The sequence below is a fragment of the Perca fluviatilis genome, chromosome 4, assembly GCF_010015445.1.
Source record: "Perca fluviatilis chromosome 4, GENO_Pfluv_1.0, whole genome shotgun sequence".
Taxonomy (NCBI): domain Eukaryota; kingdom Metazoa; phylum Chordata; class Actinopteri; order Perciformes; family Percidae; genus Perca; species Perca fluviatilis.
Window position 1 is genome coordinate 28,013,837 of NC_053115.1, and position 12,466 is coordinate 28,026,302.

The window sequence follows — 12,466 nt, forward strand, 5'->3', positions numbered from 1 at the left end:
TTACTGAGAAGTGTATGTGCTCAGTTGCATTTGTAGTACTTGCAATGCCTCTTTCAATGAATAGTCCACATCCTGATCCAATTGCAAAACAATTCTCAACTCCCTTATTGCACCATTTCCTTAACTAAAGCAATCTTTAGTACACCACTACATCTGTTTTACGTAGCCTCTTCCTGCATATAATCTGCTTTTTATGATACTGATCATTTTTCATGTACTTCTACAGCTCCAACTTCCCCACATATGTAATTTGGGCATTGTCTTGGATTTATTTTTAAATACAATAAATGTTAGGTTTTTATTTAACATTGATTTACTCTAAGAAATTATAGAATTATGGGTTTTCATATATGAAACAGATTGTTCTTTTATACTGCTGCTTGAAATTAAAACTACTGTATTGAAATGACTGTAAACAGTCTTTGCAGCACCAAGCTTCTTTGCATTCTGAGGCAATATCAAAACCCTCCAATTTATCTTTTATAGTTTTTGTTTTTATCTCAAGTCAGTGACTCGGATCATTTGCTTGCTGAGTCACTGACAAAGCTAATTATCAGCAATGTGACTTGGCCACTGACATAGAGACAGTCGGGGCTTGCTGACCAGCTGAAACCCTTGGATCTCTTTGCCTCCATTAAGCGCTGGAAAAAGTATCCAGCAGTGCTGAGTTTTAATGGGCTTAAGGCTGCCTGTGAAATCATAACAGGGGGGAACCTCACTCATCACACCATCAACCAGGAAGTAAGTGAGAGACGGAAATCATATTCACCTTGTATTCACCTCTCACCAGGCTCATAATTGCAGGAGATAGGTGTGCTCAGGGTCTGCAGTCCATTACCATACATCCATGGACAATGATTAATGACCCGGTGGGAACAAACAGCGAGCGACCGCTCTCTAACAGCGTCCGTTAGCTCATATGCCACCAAACACAGGAGCATATGCTTCTGATATTTGCAAGACCTTGTCTTGCACTTCAAAAAGTTGAGAACAAAAGTGTGTGTAAGTGTGACTCTCACGTTTGCTTGATTGCATACATGGTGTGTTTCTGCATGTACTGGACATGTATGAGGGTGTAAAGTGATAATTCTGTGTGCAATCATTACTATCATGTCACTGTGATTAGATTAATTGCCCCGAGTGTGACCATCAATAACACTAATGTGTCTGTTTCCTAAATCTGATGTACCTTTTTCAATGACTACATTGCATGAGTAAATTAGCACTGGTAATCAATCACAAGTCAATCTGTAATGAATGTAACAGCGGCACTGGTGACAGCTATTTGAAATGGCTGCAGGAAGACATTATCTGTGTGTTTATGTATGGCGTGTTCTTTGCCTAGTTAACACTACACAAATTTAGCTTTGTTTTTCTAGATCCCCAATAAAAGTCCCAGATCAGAGGCAAATCGACCTTGGCACCCCCTAACTCTTCTTTTCTTTATCCTTCTGTTTTATCGCTGCAAATCAGCACACCAACAACTTGGAGCAGTTGTTCCTAGCGGACATCCATTTTTGGAACGAAAAGAATCCTGTCTGGCGCATGGTGATATGTTGAGTTCCGTGTCACTATGTGCTTTTGTTTTCGTGACAAAATGTAGTTTGGAGAGCAGACATACACATTGGAAGTGGTGGAAGAAGTAGTCACATGCTTTACTCGAGTAAAAATACAAATACCACACTGTAAAAATACTCCGTTACAGATAAAAGTCCTGCATTGAAAATGTTTCTTAAAGCGTGTAGTTTCTGTCTCCCCCATGAGGAATTCTAAGTAATGACAACAAAACTGTCAGTGCGTCCACATGATACAAGCCTTCCGTGACCTCACATTTTAGAAACTGGAATGATCAAATCAGTTCTGTCAATCAATTAAGTGTTTAATTGGCTAATCACTTCAGCTGGACTTGTAGACCAGTAGTTTAATTTATGATAAAACATGGTATTTTATAAACAACATGTAGTGGAGTAGAGGTAGAAAGTGGCACGAAAAGAAAAGACTCAAGTAAAGTACAAGTCTGTCAAATTTGTACTTTAGTACAGTACATGAGTACTTAGTTACATTCCACCACTGCACATCAGGAATTCCTCCTGGTGAAAGATCTTGTGGTGTGTGACCCCTTGTCGCCGGCCTGTCGTGTAGTGTGAAAACCACAACAACTTCAAGACAACCGATTACAAGACGGCAAATTGTGTAGTGTGAGCAGTACAGCAATCTGACAACTTTGAAAGTTGTGTAGTGTGAACTTAGCTTAACAAATACCACTGCATGTCTGCGGGAAGCACTGAGAACAAGGATTGTGCCGCTGCAACGCAATTTTTGAAATCCTGTTAAAAGAGCATTTTTACTGGAATGTTAAAAACATATAACTCCAAGTGGTCTGTGTGCTGATATCTATAAAAGATCAGCAACAAAAAAGCCCATCAGCAACATGCAACACAGTTTCGTTGCCTCTGTAAACAACAGGGATCTGTGTGCTGCAAAGGCAGGTCCCTAGTGGACAAGCATCATAGTGTATCTTCAAAAGCGACTTACCGATGGGGCTGGTTTCCCTCCTTTTGCAGTGCAGACGAGAGTGAAGTTTTGGGCTTGGTATCGACTGAATGGGGCTGGAGTGTTCTCTGCCACCACTGATATGTTGTTTGGAGGCGCTGTGGAGGACAGGAAGAAAGCTTTGTGAATCAACATCCCAAAAACATTTGATGGACACAAAGTGCAAACTCAAACTCAAACAACTGACTAAAACAAATCTGCAGACCTGCTTTATCTGCCTAACGCAAGAAGATGCTGAGAGAATCTCCACTTAAAATGGTAACTGAATGGTTGGGACAATATGTTTAAAACTCCCCAGGGCTTATGTGAGTCGGATGAGGTTGATAAGGTAGAAAATCTCATACATATCATATCACGAATCCTCCGTCTGAATCTCTCTAGGGATCCCGGCAAATATGTCATGGCAGTGTAAAGGGAAAACATGTGAGCAAGACTTCACAGCCTTATAGAGGAGCACTGGGAGGAGAAGAAGGTAATGAATGGAAATCTCCCACATCCCCCGGAAAATCAACTGTTCAACATGCAGTCCTACTCCAGTCCTTGTATGGTGGCTTAAATAGGAATGTTAATATTTCATAGACCATATTGGGGCTGAATCAGGAAAAATATCAACAAGCTAGTTTCAACTGACGACACTGCAGCAGATGATGGCCAGCTGCACAAGGACCACTTGAATTTTGATGAGGACCGCTGAACACAACATTGACAACATTAGCTGAAGAGGCTTTAAGATGCAGAGTTTATCATGTATTCTGTATATCTACATGTCTTCTCTTTATGAGGCTTTTCACGCACCATCGTGCGTATAACATTGCATAGTCGTCCATGCAAGTTGTAATTCGGCAGTGTAATAATTTCAAGAGACTTCAGTTGGCCCAAGCTCTAATCAGAATGAGAAGTGTTTGTGAAATCTGTCAAGGACCGTTTGAGGTTAAAAAAGAATATCTTAAAATAAACCTATGAGTCATACCTTAAAGGTGACCTATTATACTCGTTTTCAGGTTCATAGTTGGATTTTGTGTTTCAACTAGAACATGTTTACATGCTTTAATGTTCAAAAACTCTTTGGGCCCTATTTTAATGATGTAAGTGCACGGCGTGAAGTGCATGGCGCAGGTGCGTTTAGGGCTTGTCCCAATCCACTTTTGCTAGTTTGACGGCAGAAAAAAAGGTCAATGCGCCAGACGCATGGTTCAAAAGGGTTATACTTAGGGTCTTCATTAATTCATAGGTGTGTTTTGGGCGTAACATGCAATAAACCAATCAGAGTGTCATCTCCCATTCTCTTTAAAAGCAAGGCGTGTTTGTACCTTGGTGCATTGCTATTATGATGGCAGATTTGCACCGTAATAATTTTATTCGTAATCTTTTGCATGTTTGTGTGCTGCTGCGCTTTCCTGTGTGTGTGTAACAAGCATAGTGTGCGCGCGCTGTGCATAAGCCTAGGCGCATTTTACAAATTTGCTGTTAAAATAACAATGAAATGCTGCGCTATTGACTTTAGACCAGGTTTTTGTTGGTCAGTGGCATGATCACTTCCCGCTGCCTCAAGATAGCAATACGCCAAGAATTCACCTGAACACACCTCCCTGTAAGACCAGCACGCCCATGGGCGCAAAGATTTGCTATTTAAACAATGCAGGTGCTGGACGGGAAATTGACAACTGCGTCGGTCTTAAACTAGCAAAGACACTTGCGTCGGGCTTTGCACTGCGCCAGATGCAAGATAGGGCCCTTAATGTCTTACTGCCAATGGCTGCTGCACCTGTATTCATACATGTTCCATGTATCACTAAAACGTACATTTTGTAACCCCACCCACGATCTTTTCCTACACCTAACTCTCTCGTTCTTGTGCCGAACGTCAGCTGAATTTACAGTATGTCCCAACCTGGAGCCTCAATAGTGACACCAAGAGTCCCGACCCAGAGAGTCAAAAAGTGACGCCAAAGGGCTAGATGCTAAAGGAGACTTTTGCGTCAGTAACAAACACCAAAGACACCTGACCAAGCGTCACTTTTTGGCGCGCTGCTAGTGAGAAAGTGTTGGTATTCACCCTCTGTTGGAGCACCTGTCTCTTTAAGCCACATACATTAATTGATTAAAAGATCGGGGTGGGGGTTGGTGGGGATTTAGCTGCTGGTCTGGGTGCTTCTGTTTCTACACCTCTTAATTGCATATTGATGGGATTCATATGGTAGTAAATTAACCTTAGAACACTCCATTAGCTTACTGACAAGCCTGTCTCAACGTGGCGTATGATAAGCTGTCAGAGGTGTCTGTTCGTGACCCATCATTCACAATACCAGACACAGAAGCAGTGTCAAGTGGTGAAGTCTCTCCTCCAGTACATTGAAGTTGCTCAATATGCAGAGCATCTATTCAGACAATTAAAAAAAAAAAATAGATTTATAATATTGATTGCTCTATTCCATAAAACAGAATCATATTGTACTTGGTGAAAGCTTGCTGGAGTCCAGTAAATATATTACTAACACCATCTTCAATTTTCCATCTGCAAAGTGGTTCAAGTGCTGCTATACTAGGCAGTTAAAAAAATATGAGTCATTTTCACTAAATTAGCAGCTGTAAATGCAAAGAGATCAGGAGAGTTTTCTCGTAATCTGCAGGGAGTTTCAATACACCAAACCTCACACATTCAATTTAGACCAAGCTAATCTCATGAAATCCAATTTTGTTAGATTAAAAATAATTACTGTCAAATAGCAAGTTTTCACTTGACTGATAAGTATTGATAATCCCCTGACAAGTACTCATCCATAGCACTGATAAGGAGATGCTTTGTTTAGTTTGAATGAAATCACTAACACAACCTTCTGGTCAAGTCAGTTCAGGAGAGCCTACATTGATCAGGGTTTCTGCCCTGAGGGTGGATGGCAATCTAACGGGAGTCAAAGCTAAAGATGGCAATAAACCTTGGTGAAATATTTGACATGATTAAAAATGAAACCAAGCACACTATTTGCAAACACAACAACCCTGAGTAGGATTAAGATGGTTGTCTGGGATGATGTGATGATCTAAGCCTCTCATACCTCATTAAATTGCAGCTCTCTCTTCGCCCACTTGTTAAAGGTTGAGCTAATGTTTTCCCCTTGTTTTTGTGTGCTGCAGTTCTTTCTTGTAAGCTGTCTGTCTGCCGGGCGTGTTAAATGGGGGCTCTGCCTCCCATTGAAGACACATACAGAGGCCTGCATAGCAATAATTTAAAAACAACATATAAATAATGAATTTCTCCCTTGACAAGGTTATTGCCTATACTGTAGTATGCTGATGCTGATATAGAGCTCATACAAAACAGGGAGAGAAAAACATTTGACTCAAAATGCTAAAAACAGAGTTTAGTTTGCCAAACACTGAGTAAAAGTCTAGGGGGAAAGGAAAGAAACTTTTAGGAAAAAAAAAAAAATACATAAATGTCAATATCTTTGATATTCTTCTGGAGGTTTCTTAAAAGACTGAAAACATTTAAAAACAGATATAAAAATGTTACCATCTCCCACTTTTCTTTACATACTGAAAACTGCACAGTGACACAGTGTACAGGCAGGAGTATTTCTGCTCTGTGTGCCTGGCATTCAGATTGCCGCACAAGTTTTTCTTTTTTCCTCAGAATTTATTGAAATCTTTTGGGCCTTTTATATCACTTACCCCATTATGTCCAATTTTGGCGGTTTTCATGTTTTCACTTTACATTAAAGGATTCCATCTTCCTCTTTAGTAATTTTGACAACCTTGTGGGCTCATGGAAGTCATTGCACTAAAACCTTATCAAGGTAAAACTTCCTGAAACTTGGCCATGAAGCTTTTTGCATTACAATAACACAATTTGGTCTAAAAGAGAAAAACCTTAAACACTTTTGCCTACAGCTCTGCCTAACGTGTTGTGTATACTGCTGGCTACGTTCCATTATATAATATAAATACAGATCCTGAAACTTAAAAATGCAAATGTATTAAAAAAAAAAAAAAAAAGTGATACCTGCAGTACCATGAGCCGTTCCTCCTTTTTTTCCTATGTTCAGAATCCACTTGCACACTGCTGCATTAAAAGCAGCATTTACTTTCTTTTGTCCCTGGTAGTACTACTGTGCCAGTTACTTCAATACTGATCCCTCCCTATATCTTTCGTTTATCACCTCCCTCTTGTTCCATATCCTCAAGCACCATTAACCTGCTATCTTTCCAAAAAAAAAAAGAATAAGAAAAAAAGAAAAGGAAAAAAAAACTGCAAATGGGATTGGTGAATGTGCAGAACAGGAGCATGTTTAATGCTCCCAAGAGACTGCTTTCCTTGGCCTCATAATTAAGGGATTTAGAGCTCTGGAGACAGCTGGACTCACAAGAATCACTCCCAACACCCCCTTCTACTAAGCACCCTGGCCTCGAGTCCACATCTCAGGGGGGTTATTTATAGTGGATGAAGGTGTTGTGTGTGTGTGTGTGTGTGGGGGGGGGGGGATGTCAAAGAAAAGGCACCAAGGTCCTCCTTGGCTTACTGAGAGTTATTCCGTGATAAATATTTGATGAAGCTGTACTTTTTTTATCGTGAGCCCAAGAGTCCCAAAGTAATCAATATGAATTTTGAATCGTTTCATCAAGTTAAATGCTCACTTCTCAGTGCAGTTTTATCAAAATCACTATTGCATTTTCTTGACAACTAGTTTTTCTGACAGCTGAAGAACCACTTCCATAACAAGAACTGAACTTATGACATTTTCCACTTTCTTGCAAAATGTATTATTTGGAAACTCTATAATGCCCATGGGTATGCATGTGTTAGTCTATGTTTTGTTTTAGCCCTCTGATAGACTGGGGACCTGTGCAAGGTGTACACTGTGTCTCACCCAATGCTGGGGTAGGCTTCAGCCCCATGTGTAGCTAAACAGAATAAGTGGGTACTGAAAATGGATGGAACAACTAAATCAAAGCATTCCAGTAATTTCATAAAAGACACTGTAGGTTTAGTTTGAAATGGCTTGATACCTACAGTTGAAAGCTGGGATACCTAAGCAGCAGCTAATCTCTGTCACAAAATTAAAGTACAAGTCAATTTAACCCTTGTGTGGTGTTCATATTTTTGTTTCACAGCCAGTGTTCCCGGTGGACCGACCACATTATTAGGCTTTTAAATCAATACAGCCATAACAATTTATGTAAAAATACTTAATAGATGTTTACTTTAGCACAGTTACCAATGATATATACATAATGTATGGTTCATATTTGCCATTTACCCCTGTGAAATCACATTTATGATCATTTTCGTTTTTTGTTAGAAAACAAGGAAATTCAATTATAAAAAAGGTAAAAAAAATAAAAGGAAACAAGATTTTTGATCATTATTGCTGCTTATTTCTTAGAACTTAATCAGAACAGGTGAAAGTGCTTGAAATGTAACAATTTTGTAACTTTGTGTGGGAATAGCAGGTGCAGAAAGACAACATAGTTTCATAGCACCTACAATTAAATACACTCTTATATAATAGTTACGTGTAGGGAGGGTGTACCGTGTGTAGTCATTGAAAATAAGTAATTTTTTATGTTCTTCACAGAAAATGAGCCAAGGCCAGTGAGTTTGAATTAGAAGAAATAATAAAAAAAATTCTTTTAACAAACATTGAAAATGGGTCCCACAGACCCAAACACCACACAAGGGTTAAATAGCTATCACAAAAGGAACATTAGCGCAATCATGTAGCAAAGGTTTTCAATTTCAGACAGCTCACGATTGCCTGCTATTGCTGCTTTTTTTCTTTGTTTACTGCATATTAGCTTTTATGCACAACTTGTGCTCCAGTCACCAACTATCCTATATGGATGAATGCCATTTAGTCACGACAGAACATTTGTTCTGAATGCTCCACTGAAGAGATTTGCTTTTAATAAAGCTTTGAAACACTAATTTCCATCAGCATTTGTACAGTGAATACAGCGAGGCCAATAGCCTGGCACATCCCCATGTATTATGAATACATGGCCGTAACTCGGCTTTGAAAGAAGGCCTTGAGGTGACACAGTGTCATCAATATGCAAAACAATTTCATGTCTGAATTTGGAGAGGTTCTTTAGAGTTGAAACTGGAAATAATAGCACAGACAGAAAGAGACACAAGTGGACCCTAAAGAACTGCTAAAAAATATTTCCCTCCTCTTTGTGCCAGAGTGACAATATCACACCGAGTCTCTGATGCGCAGATCTGTAACAAAAACCAGAGAGAGAAGCCACACGGAGGAGAGAGAGAGAGAGAGAGAGAGAGAGAGAGAGAGAGAGAGAGAGGCTGGCAAAAAGCATGTGTTGAGGTGATGTAGTGCACTTTGTAAGATTCTGTCTTTTGCCACAATAGCAGAATATTCTATTAACCCTTTGGAGAGACTTTTCTTTTTGATTTTTCCTCCACAGAGAAGTCAGGGCCAGGTACAAAGCAGCATCCCTAGAGCTTTCAAGGATACAATTACTTGCTCAGAGACACTTGTGCAGTGCAGATGCTAATGCCAGCCGAAACAGGTGTGTGAACCTGTTTACTCCAGCTGAAGAACATATCATCCAGCTACTTCCTCTAGTTTACCATATGTGTCTGGCTCCAACATGTGAGGTCCTGTTGTCCTTTTCTTACACTGTACAACTCATGTCCTTGCCTAATTGGCTCTCCAGTCTTCACCAATGCCACCAAGACAAATGTATGTACATTTAGTGTTCTGTTCAATTATGTGTTTATAGTACTTTCGGGAGGACATTGGAAACTTCAGAGGCTGCATATATTACTCAGCTGCTCTTAATGCGACTTGTATATGGTCCTAAGGCACAAGTAAGAGGTTAAACCTTAACAGCGGAAACAGACATGACGGACACATCACTGAAAATCAAGCAACTGGAAATTCAAAATGTAATTTAATTGACTCCTTCGCCTAATATCCATCCCAGTGGAGTCTGTAATAGAAGTTAATTGGACCCTTCCTGGGCCAGTTCTGTGATCTCAACTTTACTCGTAGGCTTGAGGATATGATTCTGGCATTCAAAAGATCAAAACAAACTTCACAGTGCCAGCTCTTGGCAATGGACAAAACATACGCTCCACTGCTGCTTGATTTCTGCTTCAAGGCTAAAGTTTGTTCCTAACAGAGAGGTATATGTGAATTCATATTGGTGACAGTTATTTCTTGTGAAGGGAAGAAACATAGGTGCATTCCAGACAGAGTTTAGCTGCCTGAGTGAAACATAAAACGCTGCCAAAGTGCTTATATCCCTTATTTTGAGAAGCCACCCAGTTGGATGCATGATTGTGGCAGTGGGGGAGATAGAAGGCAGCCTGGAAACTATCAAAGTTAAGTCCTCTCAATAGGGAAAAAAAGAAATGTTAAAATGAGCACCGGCTCAACACCCCTGTACCGAAGTCTGCTCCTTTTATTCCCCAGCACCAGCAGCATCACAAGATAAAAGACACCCAAATGCTTTTTAATCACTTTTCTATTGTGCTTTTAGCATTCACATTTACACCCCACCCTGTTAATTTGCATGGGTTATTACTGTGCTGTCAGCTCATATCACATCCGCCCACCCCGGCGCATCAGCCAGCGGTAGCTGGTTGCAAAGAGAGGGTGACTCTGGTGGCTGTCACGAAGAGGAAGGGGATGAAACACAGAGACAAAAGCTTGTGTCACATTGAACAAGTTCCCCAGTTCTGAAGCCCATTAATCATACCGATGTTGTTGAAAACACAGCAAGCCCATACATGACAGTGTGCTTAGTTCTGTCTGTGAGTTTAAGAGAGTGAGAAATGCATTTAAGCGTTCTTGTCTCTGGCAAACATACTGATTGGTTTCATTGACGCATTACTGAGCATCATTGCTCAGTAATGCATCAGCTGTCAAGCAAGTGGCCTATACTCTCAAGAGACAGAATATTGTGGTCTCTCATCAACCACATATACTTAAAACACAGCGATATTCAGAGCAATTCACAAAAAAAAACATCACGGGTTCATATAGCTTTCATTGAAAAATAAGAGGAAGATTACACACCAAAAAAACAAAACAAAAAAAATAATAATTATATATATATATATTTTTAAAGAGAATGATTTGGGAGCTTAAGCACCTGTGCTTTTCTCTGTCGCTCTGTTCCCATATGATTGAAATACAATATGTCATGGCTGTATATGGCTTTCCCCAGTCTCCCCTCCTGCTGCTGCTCTCTGAGGGTAAACCAGGCTTGGACTTACAGCTTTGTGCTTATAATGAGGACAAGAGGGACAGAAGAGAGGATTTTGCCAGCACAGTTTGAAGGCTTGGTTGAGACAGGACAAAAGGGAAAGCTTTCTCCCGAATAGCAGACAGTGGCAGATGGGACTTACCCTGTACCCAGCCCAGCATCAATTATGCTGTGACTGGCACCCTCATCTCTAAAGTCCATTTTTTTGCTTAAGGGCAGGGGTTTAGGCTTGGCAATCTGTTACAATTTGGCCCCTCTACCTTCAGCCCTCTTCATTCTCATCCATCCCCCCTTTGACAGCTTGGTAATTCACAAGGTATTGACACGTATGGACATTTAAGGTCCCCAGTGCCTTGGGCGTCACAGACAAATTTCTTGATCAGTATGGCTGTGAGGCCTGGTTGTGATGTTTTTTGTTTTTATGACACCTAATTTACAGACCAAGGAGGGTAAAAAGAGGCTGTAAAGTTATATGAGGCCAAAGAGAGTCACTTGAGGTTGTGAAGTATCCATCATTCAATTCCCAGTTCTGGCCCTAGCCCATTGAACAATTCCCAAAGAAGTCTTTGAGAAAATCTACATCAAATGCCTGTAGCCAGACAGCCACAGGCCTCACAAATGTCGATATAGTATACACAGCATTCAGGGAGGAGAATTCATATTTCAAGCTGACATGCAGGGGTTGTTGATGGGGCAGTTACGACCAAGACAAATGGCTGACCATGCATCAAGAGTTTTTCTTGTCAAAATGAAGAAAAAATACAACAGAATGACTTTCATTGCCTTGACATGTTTAACCTGCCCTGGACACTGCTTTATGTTATTTTTTCAGCAAAATAACATAAGTTATCATCAGTTATCAGATAGTGAAATATATAAATAATATCTATTTTTGTCCATCATGGTGTGGTACACTGATGACATATACATGACATTATAACATCCTTAACACTTTGAGACCATTTTAAAGTTGCCTGCAGTTTCACTGCACAATTCAGAGATCTGCCTGCTGCTCTGGTGAAAATGCATTTGATCCAATAACACAGCTGCATTTTTATCTTAAACCGTTTGTGAGGATCTTCTTGCTATTCAGAAAGTCAGTGACAAATCATACAATTGCATTCACTCTGGCACATAGCACAAAGGCCATAATTTCCCCAGCTATTAAACACATCTCAGAGCCATCATTAATTGATGCGATAAATCCATTTTAAACTTATTACTTATTTTTAAATCTTTTTTTCTGCCTGAAAAAGTGAACTAAATGATTCACACACACTGGTAAGAAGAGATATATATAACTGAAGAAAATAACAGATTTTGTCTGGTAAAACAAAATAACAAAATAAGCATACAACACAGTACCAACATTAGCAGTGCTACCTCCTCATGTGTGACCCATCTAGTTTACAGGATTCATTACAAGTGGTTAATCATAATAACCTATTCACACACAGAGCCATTCATTTGTGTGTTTTACTGAAACACAGCCAGTTATACTTGAATTTGTGGGAAGTGTTACATGCGTGATAGATGGCTTTTCAAGGTGAAAGCAGTCTATAGCCGTATATGCACGGGACTAGTATTACTTGGGGACCTCTAGTAATTTGTAATAATTATGGAAGTTATCTGTGATCTTAATCGCTGTGCGAACTGCCATGTCAGTAATTTGTCAAGTAAA

The 12,466-nt window shown here is 39.9% G+C and overlaps 1 protein-coding gene across 2 annotated transcripts in view; it reads right to left on the reverse strand.

Annotated features, from left to right (window-relative positions):
• Positions 1-12,466, reverse strand: part of igsf21a (immunoglobin superfamily, member 21a) — a 222,124-nt gene that overhangs the window by 40,566 nt on the left and 169,092 nt on the right. For both annotated transcript variants that reach the window (XM_039797400.1, XM_039797401.1), the window contains exon 5: positions 2,536-2,651. In XM_039797400.1, the coding sequence (XP_039653334.1) occupies positions 2,536-2,651 (116 nt within the window). The remainder of the gene's footprint in view (positions 1-2,535; positions 2,652-12,466) is intronic.